Here is a 24,643-nt window from a genome sequence, read left to right as displayed (position 1 = left end):
TAAAACAAACGCTACAGGGCTGTTTGCGCTTACCAGCTGAGCGCTTACCTTTGCATGAACTGCTTTCCCGCAGTTACCAGTTTGACCAGTGGCTCACCATGTATGTCAGGGGACTTGAGACACAGAGCAGAGTTGACCACGTCAGGGTTCAAGTCCGTTGAAGAACAGTTCTAGGAAGCAGATAGGACAAAAACATAATCCATAAAATAAACAATTAAATAACAGAGTGAGAATGTGGTAAAATCTGAAAACGTGGTAAAAATCAGGCGAGGGCTTTTCTTTTTCTGGATTGCTTTTTAAAACTTGGTTGAGTTTAGGGAAATGGGGGGGCGGGTCAATCGGTGCTTTTGAAAAGACTATTGGTTGGCTTAAGGGAAGAAGGAGGGTGGATCTGTCAGTCAGTCTGTCTGTCAGTCGACATTGGTCTCTGGTGGATTTATATGAGAACAACAGGTATGAATGGCACTTGCGAGAGAAATTTGTGATCTGAAAAAGCGTACACAGTGGCTTCTGGTGGATTTGCGAAAAACAAAAACAGCAATAAAACGTACCTCCTAGAATGTATTTGGCAATCTCCAGAAATGTAAATAACAATACATTTTCAGAATCAGCCTGGGTTGATACTAGATATTTTTCAAGATTGTAGTATTCAGCTTAAAGTGCAATTTAAAGGCTAAACTAGGTTAACTAGGCAAGTTTGGGTAATTTGGTAAGTCATTGTATATCTGTGGTTTGTTCTGTAGACAATATAAATATATATATATAGATTAAGGGGGCTAATAATTTTGACCTTAAATTGGATTTAACAAAATCAAAATCTGCTTTTATTCTAGCCGAAATAAAACAAATAAGACTTTCTCCAGAAGAAAAAATATTATAGGAAATACTGTGAAAAATTCCTTAATAATTGGGCTAATAATTATGACTTGTATATATAAAATTTTGTTGTATTTTGTAATATTTTTGGGTAATAACTTAAACTTAAATATTTAAACATATTCCTAAAGATGTCAGGTGACCAAACTCTTATTTTAATAGACATAACTCTGTTTAATAAAACTAATTAGTTTAAATACACCAAAATTTTCAAAAGGGGCATACTCACTTATGCTGTAAATGTAAATGTATATTACACTCTTTTCTGATAATTGTGTGTTTTGATGTCTTTGAGGCAGAATGGTGTGTTTAAATATATTTTACATATTGAAATAAATAAGAGATGTGAACCTTTATTTTCCTCATGATTTGATTTAAGAACAATTTAGAGGATTTATTTTTTAAATCTTTCTTATTGTAACATTATGCATCTTATGTTAATTTGTTTGTGGTAGTTTTTGTCAGTAAAAACAATTGAAAATTGGAATAAAAATGCATTTAATAAATGTTTAACAAAAGCATTTATCCAAGAAATAATTTAGAAATTAAATAATTAACTGAAATGAAAGCAAGTACTTGTTTTCTTCTGTCGTTTGAAAAAATATCATAATACAACAAACATTTGCTAAAATAATAAATTGATTTTATTTTATGTTGCCAAAAAAGTTTGTTTTAAAATTATATTGTTATGTAGTTTTATATATATATATATATAATTTATTTCCCATACCAAGGCATACATTATTTCATCAAAAATACAGTAAAAATTGTGAAATATTATTGCATTAATGTTATTAAAATAACTGTTCAAAAGTAGTTTATAATTTAATTAATTAATTTATTCCAGTGATTTTAAAGAAAAATTTTCAGCTTCATAACTCCAGTCTTCAGAGTCTCGTGATCCTTCAGAAATCACTCAAATATGAATTATTATTATTATTATGAATATTATTATCATAATCATTATTATTATTATTATTATTATTATCATCACCATATTAATGGTAATTGTAATAAAAGCAATAATGACTGGAGTGATAATTTTATTTCATTTGATTTAATATACTAATATTAATATAAAAAAGATTAAATTATATTAATTATTGGCCTTTCATCTGTATACAGATTTCTATTTATAACTGAGTACGAATGTCCTCTTAATTATTGAATGCACAACTCTATCTATTTTTAATTCCGCCTAATGCACATCATTTTGTTGGTGTAGTGCAAAAAAGCTGTTTGTCCGGGAAATGCAAACAGAGGGAATTATGAAATATGTCCTTTTTATTCTGACCAAAATCACTTTGAGTGCACACACACTGTCTAATTACGATTTCCAAACTCATTACGAACCTCCCAGGAGGACGATCTCAGTCTTTGTGTGTAAGATCCTCATGTTTTCCCTTTTCCTGCACGCCACACCATAATTCTTGTTTATTTTATTTTATTTTTGTCAAATTCCTCGGTTTTAGGCAGTGCAGTTTTGAAAATCTGTCAGGTTTTTTTTGGGTTCTAAAAACTGCAAAAAACGAGGAAGTCAGAAAGCGGTGGTCTTTGAGGGATGTGTTGTTTACTCAAACAGCTCCAATCAGGGGGATTGTGGTAACGTGTGAGCGTGGGTGATGTCTGCCGTTTATGTGTGTGTTTACATGTAGAGATAATGATCTGTGCTGAACACTTTCCTCCGGTGCGTCTTCTCTTGTCCAGCACTGGAAGCGAGAACATCAAACCCTCATTCATGTTCACGCTCATGCAAAAAAATCCCTGTCCGCTTTCCAGCCGACCCGCGGGGAACATGCAATCACCAATACAGCTCCTGCTTTTTTTTTTTTCTCTTTTTTTTTTTTTTTTGAGGCTTGTTTGGCTTAAAGGAGCTACATGTTCCTTCAAGGTTAAACAGCGATTATGAGGCACCTAAAAGGTTTACAGCATGCAATTGAGTTGGATTAGCACATGTTTTTATTTACTTGGTTTGTCATTTAGTTTACATATATCTATATTTATAAATCCATCACTTACCATTAATTGATAAACTCAAAAAAAGATTTTTGCTGCTTGTTCAAATTAATCAACAGCACAGATTTTAAGTTTTTTGAGGGGGCAACTTAATTGTTTTATGTTCAATCCACTTAAATTTATGTAAATGTAAAAAAATTACGTTTTAAATTTAAGATTTGTGTTGGGACAACATGAAGACATTGTGTGGAACCCAACATTTTTTACAGTGTAGTTTGTCATGTATTTTCTGTTTAATTTTAAGTTACCAGGATCATTATAGTCACTACACTGAAAAAAAAGATTAATTTAATTACATTTTTGTAAGTTAAGTGTTGGCAAACAATTTATATGGGCTGAAATTTAAACAAACAAATGAAGTTGAACATTATTATATTTAATTTGTTTAAATTCAGGTACATATAAGTAGTTTGCAACCACTTACCTTAAATAAAAAAATAAACCAAATTACAGGGTTACTCTATGCAGATTTTGTAGAAGTGTAAAGTAATTGCTACTTGGTTTAAATCTGCAAGGTATACATTTTCTGATTTAAACGTTTCCCAAACAACAACATTACTCGCTGCTGAACTATCACAGTACGATGCATTGTTTGGGAAAAGAACATGTAGTGACAATAAATATACAGGGCTTGACATTATACATATATAAAAAAGCGAAATACATATATGTGTATATATATTTATATATACAGCACGTGTGCTTTTTAACAGTCGCGTACATCACATCACCTTTGCGTGCGAGTGATCATTCTCTTATTCAGTATTCACCTACTTTCTTTTGATTGCGCGAACACAATTCATTTGTCAGTTCTGCTGCTTCTCGATTCTAAGATCACATTTTCTTAAAACACTGTAAATCGTCTGGGAATTAGGTCAGAAGATTGCAATGCTACAGATACTATTATTCAAATAGATTTGTCAAATAAACATAACTTTAATGCTGCATGAACAAAAGTTGAAGGTCCTTCATTATTTAGGTATTATAGCCATATATATATATATATATATATATTTTTTTTTTTTTTTTTTGAGCTAAAACTGTAAAAAAAAATGTGTACTAAATAGTAAAACGGGGCGACACTGTAGGTAGCGTTGTCGCCTCACAGCAAGAAGGTTGCTGGATCGAGCCTCGGCTCAGTTGGCGTTTCTGTGTGGAGTTTACATGTTCTCCCTGCATTCGCATGGGTTTCCTCCAGGTGCTCCGGTTTCCCCCACAGTCCAAAGACATGCGGTACAGGTGAATTGGGTAGGCTAAATTGTCCATATTGTTAGAGTGTGTGTGTGGATGTTCCCCAGAGATGGGTTGCGGCTGAAAGGGCATCCGCTGTGTAAAAATGTGCTGGATAAGTTGGCGGTTCATTCTGCTGTGGCGACCCTGGATTAATAAAGGCACTAAGCCAACAAGAAAATGAATAAATAAATAGTAAAACACAAAAAATAATAAATACACTCATTTTTTTCTCATAGTGATAAAATTGTTAATTAAATTATAAATAAAATTGTTCTTATATTAATAAAACTTAATTTTGTTTATTTAAAATGAGCTGAAACAACACAATTCTGGAGATTCTGTAGGGGAAACGTAATTGTTTTATGTTTAATCTACTGGATTTAGTTAAGTTTTTTAGATTTTTAAGTAATTTGGATTTAGATTTTTCAGATAATTTAAAACAACTAAAAAGGTGAAGTCAGTTAAGCAAGAACTTTTTTTACAGTGTGCATTCAAAAAGGATATAAAGTCATAATTATTACACATGAAGAGATAGTGAGTTTTAATTAGTAATAATTTGTCTCAAAATGAGATGAAAAGTTAAAATGATTCCATAAACAACAATAACAATTACATAAAAATACCAAGAAAAAGCACCTGACAAGATCAAAAATCAAACACGTGGTCAACCTGCTGTCGATTTCATCTCAGTGCTATCCAGAGTTATTTCTTTCCTCTGGGTTTGCTATCTTTAAGACGAGGTAGTTAGAGCTGAAGGCTTTAAATGGGGCGTTTTATAGAAGAGAAGAAGGCGAGACAGCGAGACAGACAGCACCTGATTCAAAGCAACTGTTAAAGTGGCAGTAAATTCCTCAGTAAACTCCTGGGCGACCAGGAGACCCTTCAGACCTTTCACCAGCACAGGCTGACAATACCCAGACTGACTGACAGACATACAGCACCCTGCACTAATACTGACACCCTTAGAAAAAGCTGGAAAATTAAATATTGTTTAACTTTTAGATTTTTTGCTTAAAATATTAAAGTCTGCACAAACTGGAAGAGACTTTTATTTGAGTGTGTTGATGTAATATTGAGTAGGGGGCGGGGCTTTTGCATCATTGCCTCAGCATATTGAACAAAAAGGTTAAACAATTAAGACAATTCAATTGTTCACAACCTGCTTTGCTCATATTTATCAAATCTGCCAATAGCAGAAGTCACTGTATTGCCTTGATCACATCTTTTAGTGTTATATTTTTAGTGTACAATTAGAAGGCAGCAGCGGCCTGAAGCGGCTCAGCAGGAAGTCTTCCGTTTTAACCGTGGCAACAGCGTCAGAGTCACGTGACTGGGGCAGGAGGGGTTGTTGTGTGGCTCATTCCACTGAGGGGCAACAATCTGGCGTGACAAAACTGGGGCAAAGAAGCAGGGCAGCGAAGGGGAAAAGGGGGGGTTGGGGTAAGAGAGATGGGTCTTGACAGGACCATGAGGTCAGACACAACCATAGGAGATAAAGGGTCAGAGGTTAAAACAACTTTGCTGCAAGATTCAAACATGCATCGTACATATGAGCTTAAAGAGATGGTCATTATTTAGTGTAAAGATCGTTACCCAATGCACAACACCAAAGATAATTTAAGCTAGTATTTTGATTTCGTTACATACATTTAAAAAATACAGTTGAATTATTAGCCCCTCTTTGATTTTTTTTCTCTTTTTTATAAAATATTTCCTAAATGATGTTTAACAGAGCAAGGAAATTTTCACAGTATGTCTGATAATATTTTTTCTTCTGGAGAAAGTCTTATTTGTTTTATTTCGGCTAGAATAAAAGCAGTTTTTATTTTTTAAACACCATTTTAAGGGCAAAAATATTAGCCCCTGTAAGCAATTTTTTGTTTTAGACTGTCTACAGCAGGGGTTCTGAAAGGGGGGGTCGGGACCCCTCGAGGGTCGCCTGGTGATTTAAAAAAATCTATTTATTATTATTAAATCATATAAGAATGTCCATATTTTATCCATAACCTACTGAAGAGAAAAATATAGTCGTTTATAATTACTATATAGTTACTATAGTAGCTTATAGTTACTAGTTCTATTGGATTGCGACCCCAGTGGTAATTACATTATATTAAAGACACAGCAATAGCGTCAGATGCAGCAGATTGATTTTATAACACCAGGTTAAAGTTTCTGGCCCATTTACCGCACTGACATTAAACGAAGAATATCCCTGGGTGTTTTGGTGTGTGTGTGTGACATTGCATGCAAGGTTTCTGTATTCATAACCAGGATATTGGGGGTCGCGAGTCACTGGCATCGTCATATTAGGGGTCGCAGGCTGAAAAGTTTGGGAACCTCTGGTCTACAGAACAAACCATCGTTAAACCTGCCTAATTACCCTTACCTGCCTAGTTAACCTAATTAACCTAGTTAAGCCTTTAAATGTCACTTTAAGCTGTATAGAAGTGTCTTGAAAAATATCTAGTCAAATATTATTTACTGTCATCATGGAAAAGATCAAATAAATCAGTTATTAGAAATGAGTTATTAAAACTATTATGCTTAGAAATGTGTTGAAAAAATGTCCTCTCCGTTAAACAGAAACTGGGGGACAAAAACAAACAAGGGGGCTAATAATTCTGACTTAAACTATATATATTTTTGCTGCTTGTTCAAACTATTCAAAATGAGCTGAAACAGCACAAATCTGGAGTTTTTTCGGGGGGACAATGGAATTGTTTTATATTCGATACACTTAAAACTGTAAAATCATTAAGTTAATTTAATTGATTTGTGTTAGGAAGACATGAAGAGATTCTGTGGAACTCAATCAAGCATTTTTTAAAGTGTACACTCAGTTTATTCACAATGTCTCAACACAAATCGATTCAGTAAATGTAACGAATTTTAGTAGATTGAACAACAATTAAGCTTCCCCTAAACAATCTCCAGAATTATGTTGTTTCAGCTCATTTTAAATGAACAAGCAGCTAAAATTACTTTATGAGTGATATTATTATCATTAATATGTTTTACTATTTAGTAAAGATGTTTATTTTTTATTAGTTTCAGTTTACAGTTTAGTAACACCAGTTGTTTTTTCAACCACATTACTTGTAGTATGGACAAAAACAGCGTACATATTTTCAAAGACTCATTCATTCAATCGTTTTCCTTTAGCTTTGTCTCTTTATTAATCTGGAGTCACCACAGCGAAATGAACCGCCAACTTATCCAGCCTATGTTTTACACACTGGATGCCCTTCCAAGGATGACCTTCCCTTCCAGCTGCAACCCCGTACTGGGAAACTCCCACACACTCTCATTCACACACATACACTACAAACAATTTTGTTTATCCATTTGACCTATACCACATGTCTTTGGAGTGTGGTGGAAATCAGAGCACCTGGAGGAAACCAACACGGGGAGAACATGCAAACTCTAAAAAAAAATGCCGGGACTTGAAACAGTTCTTTCTTTCTTTCTTTCTTTCTTTCTTTCTTTCTTTCTTTTTTTTTTCATCACTGTTAAAAATAGCTGGGTTTATTACAATTTAACTGTGTTCGATTTGTGTTGAGACCGAATTAGGAAGTTAAGTTAACTTATTAGTTTTTACAAATTTAAGAACATCCAACATATAACATTTTAACGTTTATAACATTTTTTCCTTCACTCTCGTCAATTGGTGAAGTTTATTCCTTGCCACTGTTGTCACTGGCTTGCTTGGTTGGAACTCGTGGAGCTGCGTATTGATGGATTTGCTCTTCACATTGTAAAAGCGCTATATAATTAAATATGAATTGAATTGAAGTTAACAATTAAGTTGTCTCAAAAGAAAATCAAGAATTGTGTTTTCAGCTTATTTTAAATAAGTACACTGTAAAAAATGTTGGGTTCCACACAATTCCTTCATGTTATGAATTATGAGTATGTTCCGTTTTCCTTTATGCTTTTATAATTACAGGAGCGTGAATTTTATTTACGCACAAAATATTTATGATAGCCATTTTTTTCCATAGGATCGTAGTATATTATAGTATATTAGTATTTTTAAAAATTGTACTTCATAATTAAATTAAACTTGACGCTTATGAAATCTCATAACTTCTAGAATTTCTAGTTTCTTTCATATTTTTTACTTTTCATTTATTTTTTTGTAGTACTTTCATATTAGGAATTTTGACTTTGTATCTCATGCCACTGATCTGAACTGCTGAAAGCTGAAGATCATCGTGTTAAACTATATTTGAAACATTTTCCGACTCAAGTCTTGTTCTTGATTCATCCGTCTTCTCAAACACAGATCTCTAAAGCAGATTTGGGACTTAAACTAGCTTAATAAGAGTCCCCATGCAGCGAGTGATTTTCAGTCGTAAGAACAGATAATCTATTAATAAAACCATTTAATCTGACAAAAGTATTCAGCAGGCCATAATAAGCCATAGCCAATCATCCGAGATGGTGTCCCATTTGTTATTTGTACAAAAAATAATAATAGCTGCAAACCTGCCATTCGCTCTACATACTGTAGCTGAGTGATCATTTTCCATTTATCCGTTCAATTTAATGGTCAAATCGTGTTAGTTTTATTGCGGTGCGTCTCTTGGATGAATGAAAGATGGAAAACATCATTGTCAGGGTTTCAAATGAAGAGGATTTCAGCCAGCTGCGGAAGAAAACAGAGACTTTTAGGATCTCTAAAATGAAATGTTTATTTACATGTAAATTGGTTTATTACAATTACTTTTACTTTGTTATTTCCGACATTGAACAATAAGCACAGATATTATATTAATGAACCAGTTAATCTTGCAAAACTCTGTGGCAGACCATAAGTCTTTTAAATGTATATAGTTACTGAAGTTTGCCCTGCCCGCTTGCGTTTTTTTAGGAACTTCTTTGGTATTGGTGCGTCAATCTTATTAATGCTGTTATTCAAAAAAAGGTCGTGATTCGCACTCAATTGCTTCGTACTGTTTTTTATTTTCTTACATTTTACGGGTGATTAAAAGACACAGACGTTTCGGCACAAAGTCTTCCTCAGTGTGTCTCAGTGAAACGTCTGTGTCTTTTAATCACCCGTAAAATGTAAGAAAATAAAAAACAGTACAAAGCAATTGAGTGCGAATCATGACCTTTATTTAAATGTATATGACATAATGTAATTTTGACTTTATATAATTATGAATAGATTTTATCTCATAAGTTTGGTGTTTATTATAAGTTTTGATCTCAAAATTCTGATTTTTTATTCTGATAATTATGACTTGATCTCATTATTTTTTCAACCCAAGCTCATTCTGAAAACGTAGTCCCGCGGACGTTTCTGGAGACAGCGGAATACGTCCCGGGGGGTACATACGGCTGCGTTTATTTTTTTTCAAGCGAACGCTGCGGGGCGGTGTGACGCTGTTCCCTTTCGCGCTTGCCTTACCTCCTTGTGGAGGGCTTCCCCGCTGCAACCCGTTTGTCCACTCAGCTCAGCGTGTACGTCGGCAGGCTCGAGATGCAGAGAGGAGTTGACCACGGCGACCGGTTTCGAGTCCGGGGAAGAGCAGTTCCAGCAATCAGGAAAGACAAAAACAGAATCCTAAAAATTAAATGAACGAGTTTCGTGACCGGGTGAGAACGTGACGAAATCCGAAAACACAGTAGAATAAAAAAATCAGGGCTTTTTTTTTTTGGACGGCTTTTGTGAACTGTTGCTCGGGTTTAGGGAAGCAAGCGGGCGGGTCGATCGGTAAAATTGATTGGGTTCAGGGAAGGAGGAGGGCGAGTCAATCATCCGGTCAGTCGTACAGCGGCCTCCGGCGGGTTCACGCGAGAACAGCGCAGGCCCGAACCGCGCTCGCGAGAGGCGTCTGAGGTGCGAAAAAGCACGCAACATCGGCCTCTCGCGGATTCGCAAAAACAAAAACTGCAGCCGTACGGGACGTATTCCGCGGTCTCCAGAAACGCGGGACTATGTTTCCACAATGAGCCTGGGTTGTATTTTTTTTAATTTTATTTGTTTTTCATAGTTTTTTTGTAACTATAGACTGGTGAACGTTCATAACAATCATGTAAACAATTCATCTTGTTGCTTGATTTTTTGATTCAGGAAAATCAATGCAATATTTCAGAAGACGCACAATTGCACCCTGTGCTGTAACAGAAAAACATGATGGGGAAGCGTTTTGTGCCATAAATTGGGTAAAATTCTGTCAATGGATGGAAGTGCTGCACAATCAAAGTCAGAATATTATGTCAATGGCATGGAAGTCTTGTCATAAATAAACAGTATAACAATAGCTGTGTCGGAAATCACATGATATTGAGTATGTACTTATGTTCTTATGAATACAATGAGTCAGGACACCCACTTTACATACTGTATTTGACATACAGTGCATCCGGAAAGCATTGACAGCGCTTCACTTTTTCCACATTTTTTTATGTTACAGCCTTATAAGAGTCATGTAATGTATTACAATTCTGAGACAGTATTGTAAAGTAAGAGATTACTTTATAATAACCGTTAACAAGTCATTTGTAATGCATTACAGTTTGGAAGTAACTTGGACAACACTGCTGCTTGCCATTTGCTATTGGCTTTGGGTCTGCAGAATGATGGATTTCCATTTATTCTTTCAATTTAACGGTCAAACCATGTTCATTTTATCACCATGCGTCATATGCAGCTTGCGATATTCTGAGTTTTACCTACACAAAGATGATCTCATCTGACTGGTGAATAATGCGATGAGTGAACACAGATTTCGGCGTCCCATGAGAGGTCAGATAAAGGCATCTGAGCGAGCGACTGACAGCAGAAGAGGGAAATCCCTGAGTCAAACACTCACGCCATGCGGCTTTCTGCCCAGCAACTAACCCTTTCAGCTCCAGGCTGTACTGCAGACACAGGCGGGACTCTGCGTGTCCCGAGGAGGAGACGAGAGACTGTTTTTAGTGTGTTCATCAGCATGAGCTAATACGCGGTACGGCTGGGCGTTCATGCATGCAGGCGTTCTACAATGCACTCATGCAATGGCATTTAGCATGGCGGGGTTAGAGAGTACTGTGGGGCAGCCGGCCAAATGGAGTAACAGAAGTGGACTTTGACAAGACGACCTACTGTTAGAGGAGACCGAGTCTACTGTGCCAGACTCAAACTTTATTTAGAACTAACACCAACAACAGGCATAAGCCAAAAGACATGGTGGAGGGTGTTTGTTTGACTGTGCTTCACTTGATTCAGATCTGAACAACAGATGCACCAACATCAACAAATGTAGAAATACAGTGCTGTATGTAGATAGATGGTTGGCATCATCTCTTCAGGAGCCATAAATGAGACAGCTCAACCTCCTTTAGTAGACTTTGCTATTCTGGGACCACCAGAAACACTGAGTTTTGAGATATTAAAGACCGTGTTAGATTGTAGAGACAAAGAAGGTCGGTTAGATAAACAGCAGCTAAATTATTTAAAGCTTTATAGGTAAGAATCAATATTTTAAAATCAATATGGAACCTAACAGGCAGCCAGTGTAAGGAGGATAAAATTGCGGTGATATAATCATATTTTCTTGACCTAGTAAAAACTCTGGAAGCTGCATTTTGCACTAAACGGAAGTTTATTAACAGACAATAAGCTATTTTTTATCCCTTTTCTATAAGGTAATTTTTTCGATAGTCTACAGAACAAACATCGTTAAACAATAACTTGCCTAATTACCCTAACCTGCCTAGTTACCCTAATTAACCTAGTTAAGCCTTTAAATGTCACTTTAAGCCGTATAGAAGTGTCTTGAAAAATATCTAGTCAAATATTAATTACTGTCATCATGGAAAAGATAAAATAAATCAGTTATTAGAAATGAGTTATTAAAACTATTATGCTTAGAAATGTTCTGAAAAAAACTCTCCGTTAAACAGAAAATGGGAAAAAAAATAAACAGGGGGGCTAATAATTCAGAAGGGCTAATAATTCTGACTTCAGCTGTACATAACTTTGTTTAGTAATAATAATACAAAAAAGTACTAAATAAATTCTTGCTTGTTTTCTTCTTTAATACCAAAGAACATGCACCATAATAATAGGTCAAATTACATTTAGCTTGAGGCAAATTTAAAGGTGCTGTAGGTGATCTTCCATATTGCTAACAGCTTAGCATAAATCTCTGAATCACAGTCCCTCCCTACCGTCTAGAGCCACACCTACTTAAACACGAGCACAGCAAAAGAACCCTCTCTCATGTGTTATCTATGCTCTAAAAGGTCCCTTATGAAACTGAAAATACTCTTATCAATCTTTCATCTGAAGATTTTAGTGGCTGAACAACACTTCTGTGAAGATATAACCCATTGGTAACAACAACATCTAACGTTACATCAGCTTTGCGTGAAGCTAAAACAGTTTTAAAACAGAACATTACCTGTCTAAGAGAAATCCTTTAGACATTGTGTCATCCTTTCTCCAGCGTGCGAAGGTAACTCCAATACTGATTTAGGTTTTTAAAAAGTTTTGATTCAGCATATTTTTACCAATCGCGCGCATGCTCTCTCTCGTGAACGCGCAGCGGTCGGTGGAGCTGCGTACAAACGGCTGCGCAGTTGTTCAAATCTGCATTTGCTGACAGACAGATTGGGCTACTCATCGGAATTATGGGAGATGTCGGTCCGACTCTATTTAATTGGATGAACATTTTTTAGTTTTATGCCTTACCCAGAATATAAAAATACATATGAATACATTTAGATCATTTACTTTAATCATTACTATTAGACTGTGAAGAGACTTTCAACCAGCACAACAAAAAATGCTTCTAAAGACTTTCACCTACTGCACCTTTAATTAGAACAGCTGAAAAACAGTGCAGTAAACATGACTTGATTTCTTCAGAACATAAAACAATAACATTAACATTAATTAAGCCTGTGGCTTTTTTTGTGTATTTCATCCTTTAAAGTTTTTAAACTATGAATACATTAGTTCAGTTGAACTTGTTTGTATATTTTTTTGTTAAAATTGACAAATAAAATCAACAAAATAATCATAATAAAATCAACCATTGATACAAAGCTTTTTCAATGGGATTCATTCATAAAATAAATTTTATGTATTACTCTAAAAAATGCAACACAGGCTCATTCTGAAAACGTAGTCCTGTGAACATTTTTGGAGACTGCGAATTAGGTAGCCGGAGGTACGTGACTGCATTTTACTGGGGGGCGTGACGCCATTCCTTTTCGCGCTTACCGGCTGACCACTTACCTTCGTGTGGTGGGCTTTCCTGTCGCAATCAGTTTGTCCAGTTAGCTTGTCGTGTACGTCGGTGGATTCAGAGAGGAGTTGACTACAACTCCTGGTCGCCCAGTCAATCATTCAGACAGACAGATGGTCGGTCGACAGCGGCCTCTCGTGGGTTTACACGAGAACAGCGAGTGCGCAAGCGTCACTCGCAAGAGACATTTAAGATCGCAAAAGCACACAGTGGCCTCTCATGTGCTCACAAAAACAAAAACTGCAAAAATACGTACCTCCCTGGACATATTTCGTGGTCTCTAGAAACATCCACGGGACTACGTTTTCAGAATCAGCCTGGGTTGAAAAAATGTTGTAACCCAATGTTAGGTCATATATGGACAAACACAGCATTGGGTTAATTTTTTCATTGACATTTGAATTACACTTTACACTTACATAGTTGTGTTTCTCCATATTTGACCCAACTTTGCGTTAAAGCAACCCAGCATTTTTTAAGAGTTATCCAATTTCTAAACTAGAGTAATTTTTAGCAACACATCAGCATAAGGATCTTTCACTCTGATCTCTTTACATTCAGAAACCCATGTCCTCCATCTATAATCTCCTAATTAAAACACACAGTGGCTCATCTCAACCCCATCTCTCTTCTTTTCACCACTTGCCATCATTTTAAAGAGAATTTTACCTGCTAATTATCCAGATATCTTTCTTTTTCATTGTGTGATATGGATTGTTCTCCCCACACACACTGAATATCATGATTCGTTGGATTTACACGATTTTTTTAAGGTAAGTGGATGGAAACAATTTATAAGGACTGAACTTAAACAAACAACCTAAATGTAGTAATGTTCAACTTAAATTGTCTGTTTAAATTCAGCCCATATAAATAGTTTGCAACCACTTACCTTAAAAGAACTGAGTAAATCCTTCGAATATTTTTTTTGTGCCCACTGAAGCAGTGCTATTTGCATCTCTGTGTGTGGGAGATCGAAACTAGCATTTGAAAGCCTTGTGTGCATTTGTTTTCGCACCTCGTCTCATTTGTGCTCTCCTTCTTTCCTCCCGCCTGTGTGGCATCCCGGGGTTTCTGTCTGTGCTCGAGTGAGCATGTGTACCCAACACATGTATTTACCGCGGTACCAGCCGTCATTCTCATGTGTGCAGAGTGTCAGAAGCGTACTGGAGGCCGCTGTTCATTTGGCCTGGAGTGGCACAGGTCTGCTGCTCCTCATTAGACACGTCACCCAGACTCGGACCTCCTGACAGCCGCCACAAGAACCTATAAGGCCTGTCTCTTCTTTTTAGAGGATTCGGGGTAATTTGCTGCCTTCTGCAGAGGCTGTTTACCGCGGGCAGCATTCCAGTGGAGGAAACGGTGCTGGTTAGATGGTGTCACTGGTGCGAGGAATAAACCACAGAGGCTGAGAGTCATTTGCACATGTCTTTTACAGAGAGAATTATCTGATTGTAGTAGTTGTGTTGAACACCGGGAGCTCCTGAAAGGGACACTTCACCCACAAATGACAATTCTGTCATCATTTGCTCAGAAAATGATGTCATCCTCATGTAACTTCAGGAATGCGGGGGTTTATTCCTTCTGTGAATCGCAAACGGACAGGTTAAGGAGGGAGATTAGCTGTTTGTATCAGAATAACAATTAGTAAATGAATAAATGAATGAATGATTGAATGAAGAAATGAATGATTGAATGAATGAATGAATGAATGAATGAATGAATGGATGAATGAATGAATGAATGAATTTTAAATGTACTTTATTTAATCAACTTATTTTACTTTCTTAAAAAAATAATATTAATAAAAATAATAAGAAATTGTATCTTTATTTATTTATTTATTTATTTATTTATTTATTTATTTATTTATTTATATTTTTATTAAATTATGTCAATTTTTAATACTCTACCGGCCAATAGTTTGGGATCAGTACAATGGATTTTTAAAATTTATTTATTTATTTATTTATTATAGTTTTTTTTATTCATTTATTTATTCATAATTTTTATTTTTCATTTGTTATTTTTATTTATTTATTTATGTATTATTTAATTTTTATTTATTGATTTTATTTTATTTTATTTTAATTATATTTTATTCATTCATATTTATTTATATGATCAAAAACAAAGTAAAATTACAGCAGAAATGATAGTAATTTCTAAAAATGTAAAAACTATTAACCTTCCTGTGAAATTTGCTGTTTAACGTAGATTAGGTTTTTTCAGCACATTTCTTAAACGTCATAGACGTTTTGCTAGAAATTAGTATTATATTCATTTATATTTGGTAAGATATTAGTATTTAGTCTAACTGCAATATAAAGGTGTAACTAATAAGTTTACCTAGGCAAGTTTAGTTATACTATATTAATAATAATACAATAATAATACTATATTGGCACTAAAATATTATTATTATTATTATTATTTTATTATTATTATGTTTTTAATCATTTTATTTGATAGATAGATAGATAGATAGATAGATAGATAGATAGATAGATAGATAGATAGGTAGGTAGGTAGGTAGGTAGGTAGGTAGGTAGGTAGGTAGGTAGGTAGGTAGGTAGGTAGGTAGGTAGGTAGGTAGGTAGGTAGGTAGGTAGGTAGGTAGATAGATAGATAGATAGATAGATAGAAAGATAGATAGATAGATAGATAGATAGATAGATAGATAGATAGATAGATAGATAGATAGATAGATAGATAGATAGATAGATAGAATTAACCATCAAAACAAGCTTTTAATAGTATTTATTTAAATTAGAAATGTTATGTATCTCATGTTTGCACTGTGTTTGAGAGCAGGACATAATGGTCGGCACACTTTCTTAAGGGGATCTGTGTGCCTAATCTGTATACTTTACAAACCACGTCCATCTCCCGCCTCCCACTTAGTGTTGTTTGTTTAGTGGAATCTCTCTTTTTGTCTCTGGCTCCTCATCTTCATGCTTGTTTCCGCTGCTCTGCATTCAGCCGGTGTGCCGTTCGCGGTGGCATGGAGAGGAGAGGTTGAACAGCAGTTTGAAATGTGAATTAGAGGGGAGAGGGGTGTGCAGGAGCTCTCAGAGGCCAGGAATCAGTAAACCACGCTTTCATTTCATGACATTCTCTCGCTCGAGTGTGTCTGGTAAACACATGCACAGAATACAGCACAGGAATCACAAAGCTGCTCGAGGTACTGCTGGCTTTGGCATACGTGTCTCTGTGACAGCAACATATTTACAATACATGCTTTTGTTTAATAAGCCGCGTTTACTATGTAAAATTATTCATTGATTCTGAGCTGAAGATAAATGTTTACGTATGGCGCTAAGTTGAGTCAATGAGATGGACAAAAATGAAACTATGAGCCCTTTTTAAAGCTTGTGAATATAATAATGGTAAGGATATTCAAATTAAAGATTGACATCTGTCAAGGGCGTTAAATTGGCATGGATGGAAGGGACGTGTCCCCACCAATATCCACCAATTACTGAAATGTCCCTAACAATAATTAAATCGACTTTAAAATAAAATCATGTTCCATCAACCCTTAGTAACCTACACATGCACATAGTCAAGTTTACTATGAGTTCACCGTATTAACCAAAGTTGTGCAAATTTGATTTCGTTTTTGGCCTCCATGATTATGAAAAATTATCATCGGGATAAAACAGTGAAATGGCGTCACACACCTCTGTAAATTTCTTTACATTCACACCTCCTCAAAGTCTGACTGCTATAATGTCCTGTAAACTTTTGCAGCATGAGACAGGATATATATTAATTCTATTTTATATTTTTTAATTTATATATATATATATAGATCTGCAGCCATATCGCACTGCTACATGTATATGTATATATATATATATATATAAATATATAAATATATATATATATATATATATATATATATATATATATATATATATATATATATATATATATATATATATATATATATATATATATGTATGTATGTATGTATGTGTGTGTGTATATATATATATATATATATATATATATATATATATATATATATATATATACATGTAGCAGTGCGATATGGCTGCAGATCGGCACTGGTGGCATTGACTCGAGTGCTTTAGTGTCCCACCAGTGACGATATACAGCCATATTATACTGCTGCGTGTCAAATTGCATTTTTACAATAGTTCGAGGTCATCGTGTATATAAAAAAGAAAATCAAACACAGAAATTCTCAAAAACCGTTGCTCATTCACTAATGTCACTTTAGAGCTAGTATTTGAATGACTCTCTAGCGTTATGTCTAAATTGAAGACAAAACATGTGATTTTGTCGACATTTTAAGATTATAAGGCTGAACGGCGTGAAATGCCATCAGTCTACAGAGATTTCCCAGTATTTCTCTGTTGCAACTGGGAGATCAAAAAAATTTACCTCGAAAAAGCCAAAGGAAAGCAAACACTACCAGATTACTATGGTTTAAATACAGCACTACAACATACAAAAGAGAGAGAGATCAACTTAGAATGTCACTAACTGTTCTGTAATGATTTGATTAGCTACGTACGCTAAAAAATGCTGTTTTTCCTCCCCTTAGGATGTATTATGCGATGTCTGTCGCCATCTTGTGGCGGAACCATCTTTGCTCTGCTCAATATGACAGGCTGATGGCTGCTAATGCATGATTTTAGCCCCGATTTTGACTCGCCGACAGGTTTTGAGAAATCGCAGACAAATATCTGAAACCACAGGCAAATCAGTGCTCGTGCACGTGAGTGACAATCACACAGTGTTAACTATCAATGACGCGATCTGAGAGAATCGCCAATGAGTTGCTAATGCCTGTGAGATATTTGGCGTGCTAAATATCTGGGGCTGTCGCCGATTCAAATCATGCTGTGTGAAATGAGTTTTGATTAAATATAACATCGACGATCGCCTACAGCCAATGAGAGAGCAGCATTCGCTTGTGTGTTTGTACCTGCAGGCCAGCAGGAGGCTGGGGGAGAAGTTAAAAGCGCTCATTTTCAGTTTATTTGGACCCAAGAAATGAAGGAACAACTAGTGGAGGTTTGACAGGAGCACCCGTGTCTATTTGACGTTTCATACATAAAGTTAAAAAAGATAGTTGAGGGGAAATTGCTGATTCCCTTTAAACCCAGATGAGCAAATATGTACATTTTCTACCTCATTAAAGGCTTCTTTTTTGTTATGTAATTAATAACAAAGATATACTACGTTTTTTTTGGCTGTGAGACAAAGTTTGGACGAAGTTTTTTGTGATTTTCCCTATTGTAAAGTCATGCAATGTGAAAACCCCTGTCACCGATCCATCTTGCAGTGTAAACAAAGCAGCGACAAAACACAAGCCCAGATAGTCGTGCAGTGTGAAAACATCTGTGACACGACGACTTTCAAAATGATGCAGTCTGAACTCGGCATAAAACGTTGAATCTCAGAAATTATGAATAATTAAAATAGGCACTATCCTGATACATAAACTGCATAGTTGCAATCTAAACAACTACATTACTGTCTAAAATAGTCTTAAAAGTAGATTATGTTGTCCAACAGCTGCAATATTTGTCAAACTGTAGTTCTCTGCTTGCCAATCGTGTGGGCGGAGTAATACACAAGGGTGAAGAGGCTGTTCCACTGCTGATGTTAATTTAATATCTCATATCTCATCAGCCAATCAGATTCAAAAACCAGACAGAATTGTTGACTGTTATAAAATATACATGAAAATATGATTTAGTAAGTTTAAAAACAACAGAAGTCTATGCAGATTCTCCTCATTTTACTGAAACAATGCTTAATCTTAATATAGCATTGAAAATACATACATATATATATATATATATATATATATATATATATATATATATATATATATATATATATATATAAATATATATATATTGAGGATAGAAAATATTGTTTAGCCACTATAAAATCAAAAGAAAGCTCTGTGGATCATCCCCACAATCCACTGAAACCAAGCATTTGTGTATGTGCTATAAAAACATGTTTTTCCTCACACTGGAATAATGTAAGCACCGCTAATGAATAACGTTCTGTCATTCTTATCTTAATCCGTGTTTCTCCTTTGTGTCTGTTTGTTCTGCAGGAGCTGAGCATTGTTTCCGTAATTTCAGTTCCCCAACCGGAGTGATCGAGTCTCCGGGTTTCCCTGACAAGTATCCACATAATTTGGAGTGCTCCTTCATCATCATCGCTCCTCCTCAAACCGAGGTCACTCTCACCTTCCAGACCTTCGACCTGGAGAACGACCCTCTGCTGATGGGGGAAGGAGAGTGCAAATACGACTGGCTCGACGTCTGGGACGGCCTGCCACAAGGTTACTGGCTCTTCTTCATACAGTATATACTGTATCTGTATACGTTTCTACAGAGTTGAAGTAAAAATTATTAGACCTTTTTTCTTTTTTAAATATTTAACAAGTCTTATTGGTTTTATTTTGGCTAAAAAAAAAGCAGTTTTTATATTTTTTAAAACCATTTTAAGATCATTTAAGTACCCCCCCCCCCCCCCCCCCCCCGATAGTCCACAGAACAAACTATTGTTATGCAATTGATTTGCCTAATTTCCTTAATTTGCCTAATTAACCTATTTAAGCCTTTAAATGTCACTTTAAGCTGAAGTCTAGTAGCTTAAAAAATATGTAGTAAAATATTATATACTGTCATCATTGCAAAGATAAAAGAAATCAGTTATTATATATTATAAAGGGGGGGGTAATAATTCTGACTTCAACTGTATCTGCCTGTTTGTCAGTTTACAGTGTAAAAGCTCAGCCTAAGCCTGACAATATTAAAGGCACAGTATGTAATTTTTACCACTAGAGGGCGTGTATTCACAACAAACAAGGGCATAGTTTGATGACTGAGTGTGTAATGGGAAGTTACGGTTTTTATTACATCCCATGGGACTCCTGCAGAAATCATGTTCATGGATGAACAAAAACTTTTAAAGCCTATTATTATAGTGTTATAAAAAGCTAAAAGCCATCAAAGCAAAATAAGAGTGATTGCTGATGCGAGACACGAAAGCAGCGGAACTTTTATTATGCAACCGCTTCAGTTTCTTTAATAAACTTTTGATTTCACACAGATTTTAAGCAACATACTGTAACTGTTTTGGAAATTGATAATAATAAAAAAGAAAAGCAATTAGAAAAGAAGTAAAATAATAAATACATTTTAATAAATAAAAATATAATAAATTTTTTTACAGAAAATCAGCATATTACAATGATTTCCTACAATCTCAGAAAAAATGGTATAATGTTGTACCGAAGAAAGTACAAACCCTTGTCACTGGGGTACTACCTTTTTATTGGGCAGAAGTGTACCTTAAGACAAAGAAACTAATTTGTATCATTGCTGTTTGTACCTTTAAGGACATGATATACACCAAGGAAACCCAAAATTTGTTTTTTAAAACCTGCAGATACAATATAGTACCTTCATCAAAGGTACAAATCTGATTCATGAAGGTACCACTACAGTGACAAGACACTTTGTACCTCAACAGTGTCAAAAGTGTTCCTTCAAGAACTATTTAAAGGCTTTTTCCTATTTCCAAAATGGGTCAATTTATTTTTATTAAATATTTATAAAACACATTTATTAAACAACGTTTTAGTTTACAAATAAAAGTTTTTTTTGTGTGAATAAACATTTTCAATTTACAATAAAGAATAAAAGTACTTTACTTTCTTTATGCATATGCCTTTAAATAATGATTCATATTTTAATATTATTTATAAAATCACTTTGCCTTTCCAGTAATATTTATTTTTATAGGTATTGTAATAAAGGAGTTGTTCAACACTTTTGTGCCTTTTTATGAGAAGAGGTCTTTTCTGTACCATAAAAGTAGACCCACACGGTATCTGCACGCGCATAATTCTGCAGATTTCTGGAGATTTTTAGCCATTATTAATTCTATTTATTTACTTGAGTAAATGTGTAAATATGAATTTATTCAGATTTTATTCAGTAATTTATTACTTTTTATTTTATATATTAAGGTTTTAGTTATGATACTCCGCTGGATACTCCCAAAATAGAATCTGCAGATTCTGCTTATAAGATACAACTTTTACAAAGGTGCAAAACTGTTCCTTAAGTAACCACTGTGTACCTTTTTTTCTGAGAGTGTAAGGCTAATTTAACAGTTTTTTTTTATTACAATAAATGCAACCTTGGTATATTTTTCTTATACTTTATACCATGTGATTTTTTTCCTCCTTAAGTCTATCCTCTTTCCTTCTTACAGTACAGTATGTCATATAAAATTCCACAGATATTCAGACAAGTAGGTTTATGGTATTATGAACTACTTGCACATTAACCTAAATTTCCCATCTCACACGCTTTCAGTCTGGAATCAGACTCTTGTCGTGCTGACATCTCGGGATCATAGGAGCAGTGTAGAGGGACAGTAAATCAGGGATAAGTAGGGAAGAAATCAGAGGAATACTGTGAGGAAAGCTCGTAATCCATGGAGCAGAGGGAATTTGAAGCACGCAATGCCTCAGCAGATCCACTTCACAGCTCTGTAGCCGATCTCAGATCAGCTTATTTCTCCTCTCCAACATTTCCTTGTGTTCAGTGGGACCCTTGATCGGACGATACTGTGGCTCGAAGATCCCTCCAAAGATCCAGTCCTCCACGGGCCTTCTGTCGCTGTCCTTCCACACTGACATGGCTGTGGCCAAAGACGGATTCGCAGCCAGATATAACATGACCCACAAGGAAGTTAGCGACAGTAGGTGTCATTTATTTATCTTTTTATGTATATTTTTTGATTGCGTCAACACTTTTTAACACCTTTAAAGGTCTCATGAAATTAAAATAAAGTTTCTTAGAGGTTAGTATCACCAAAACAGAGGCAAAATTCATGTTTAGACAATATAAAACTGCTATAAACATGTATGGCTTGTAGTTTGTCACTTCCGCCAAAATGGATCAACGGTTTTATTCAAGTCACCTCATCCTAGAGCTGGGGTGGCCAACCCTATTCCTGTAGAGCCACCTTCCTGCAGATTTTAATTGCAACCCATATCAAACACACCTGCCTGTAATTATCACGTGGTGTTCAGGTCCTAATTAATTGGTACAGGTGTGTTTGATATGGGTAGCAACTGAAATCTGCAGGAAGGTGGCTCTCCAAGAACAGGGTTGGCCACCCCTGTCCTCGAGTTTCTCATCAGATCATGACCAATCAAATGCTCTCTAGTATCTGCCATGCCCCGCCCCCTGCAAGACGCTTCTCGTTTGCTTTTCATTTGGTGCACCTGAGCTCAACCGTGCACTCTGGCTGTTTCTCAATTCCAAGAACGCAGAGAACGGACTTGCATTCTTGTAGAGACCGTTCCTGCCAGGTGTCCTCGGAAGAATGAACTCAGAAGACCACGAGGGCAGAGAACGCATCCTTTGAGAAATGAGATGCTGCGTTCTTCCTGATGGTCATGTGACCTTCACGCGTTTTAAATAGAAATTATTTAAACATTACAGCACTCATACAACGATTTATTGTTTTCCCCCTCTTCAAAATATATACTTTGCATAAAAACATTATAGATATACTCTGCACAATATAAATAAAACACATTTTAATATGAATTTCAACAAACAAACAACCCTTAATGTGTTTATTCCTTTATTAAGATATTCATGTTAATGTTTACTTTCACCGTTTCATTTAGGGAAACTCCTGAGGTAAATAAGTGATATCTCTGAACTTTAATAATAAATCTAAATAAAATGCTGCGCTTCCCACCTCCAGTCGCAATGACTTCTGGGACTTCCAGAGCGAGTTCGGTGCTCAAGTCTGCATCAGTGCATCCTTGATATCAAGATCACATCCGGGAAGTTTTACGCGTCCTCCGTACTTGCGGTCTTGAGTATTGGAACTGAACTTAAGCAGCTGATGATGACGTTGCACGAGAACACGAGGACGCAAGACCGCTGAAGAAAGCACATTGAGAAACAGCCTCTTACTGGCAGAGCTGTGATAAAAAGGAAACTGTTTTTGAGGAATGGGCGGGGCTACACTATGTCCCACCCTCTCTTCGTATTTCGGTTGAGATTATGTCAAACATCGAAGAAGAAATGCATATTTCAAAGCACTTCTCAAGATCTTTACACTGGAACTACCAGAATTCTATAACTACTAGAATTGCTGTAGTAGTATTATGACAGTTCTCATATAAGTCGTCATATTGACATGTTACATTTACATTCAAGGCTTTTATTAAGATATTAAAATGAAACTTTGAATGTCTGATGTCATATTTAACTAAAGTCATCAACCTATGAATACAATATTTTTGGTAATACACACAATAAATGTACAGTTATTCTATTAGATGACTCACAAATGTCCGTTCCATACTTTCATTTACATATTCAAGACATATCTAAAGTAAAGTTATGTTTTTGCAAATGTTTTTGCGTGTTGTTTGCAGGAAGCTGCTAGGCAACAGAGGCATGTGTATTTAAAATCCTGGGAAATGGTAGCAGACTCAGCTTATTTGCATTCAATCAGACACACACAAAAATGTATTGGGGCGCTGTTTTATTAACATGTCAGTGTTTACGAATATATTACATCAAAAAGAACACCAGTAATCTTGACAAACTATACGTCAGTCCAAAGCTTCAACCCTCAAGCAGCCTTTACATTTTTTTTTTTTTTGTTCAATGGAACAATAGAGCATAACACATGTGCATTCATTGCTGTACATCATAGTTTATTTTGAATGGTAAGAATCCTCAGAACAACATTCCATCGAACACATTTAGACCACTGAAACAATACCCACATAGCAAAATCTCTCTGGCCCAGCTCTGGCCCACACAATCAGGTTTTGCTTGGCCCACATGCCGCAGTGAATTACGGTACATGACTGGACCAAATCTGGCTTCCAGACAAGGGCCAAACACAGACTATATCTGGGCCAAGTCTCAGCCAAGTTAATAACTCATAACTGGGCCTGAACTGGGCCAGATAGGTTGGTGTGTCACGATTGCAATGAAATTGATAAACCCATCGAGTGATGCGCTTTAGGCACACTATGGGAACGCTTTTTCTCAAAGTGACCTGATTGGTAGAATTTTTTTTCTTTACTCAAAAATGATTTTAGTGTATTTTAAATGTGGGTCAAGACTGGCCAAACTCACATGGCCCACTTATCAAATCAATACTACGTTTCACATCTGGCCCAATTCTTGTGTGCCGCCTTAAAAACGGTGCCA

At 35.6% G+C, this 24,643-nt stretch overlaps 1 protein-coding gene across 4 annotated transcripts in view; it reads left to right on the top strand.

Annotated features, from left to right (window-relative positions):
* nrp2a (neuropilin 2a) overlaps positions 1–24,643 on the top strand; it is a 135,853-nt gene that overhangs the window by 46,119 nt on the left and 65,091 nt on the right. For all 4 annotated transcript variants that reach the window (XR_015475631.1, XM_087235393.1, NM_212965.1 and 1 more), the window contains 2 exon segments: positions 19,486–19,716; positions 21,996–22,151. Coding sequence is in view for 3 of the 4 variants with exons in the window: in XM_087235393.1 (XP_087091519.1) it covers positions 19,486–19,716; positions 21,996–22,151 (387 nt within the window). In the remaining variant the exon portion in view is untranslated.

The sequence above is a fragment of the Danio rerio genome, chromosome 1 (genome assembly GCF_052040795.2).
Source record: "Danio rerio strain M-AB ecotype USA chromosome 1, GRCz13ab, whole genome shotgun sequence".
NCBI classification, from domain to species: Eukaryota; Metazoa; Chordata; class Actinopteri; order Cypriniformes; family Danionidae; genus Danio; species Danio rerio.
The sequence above is the reverse complement of the archived record's forward strand: the minus strand, read 5'-3'. Positions and strand labels throughout refer to the sequence as shown.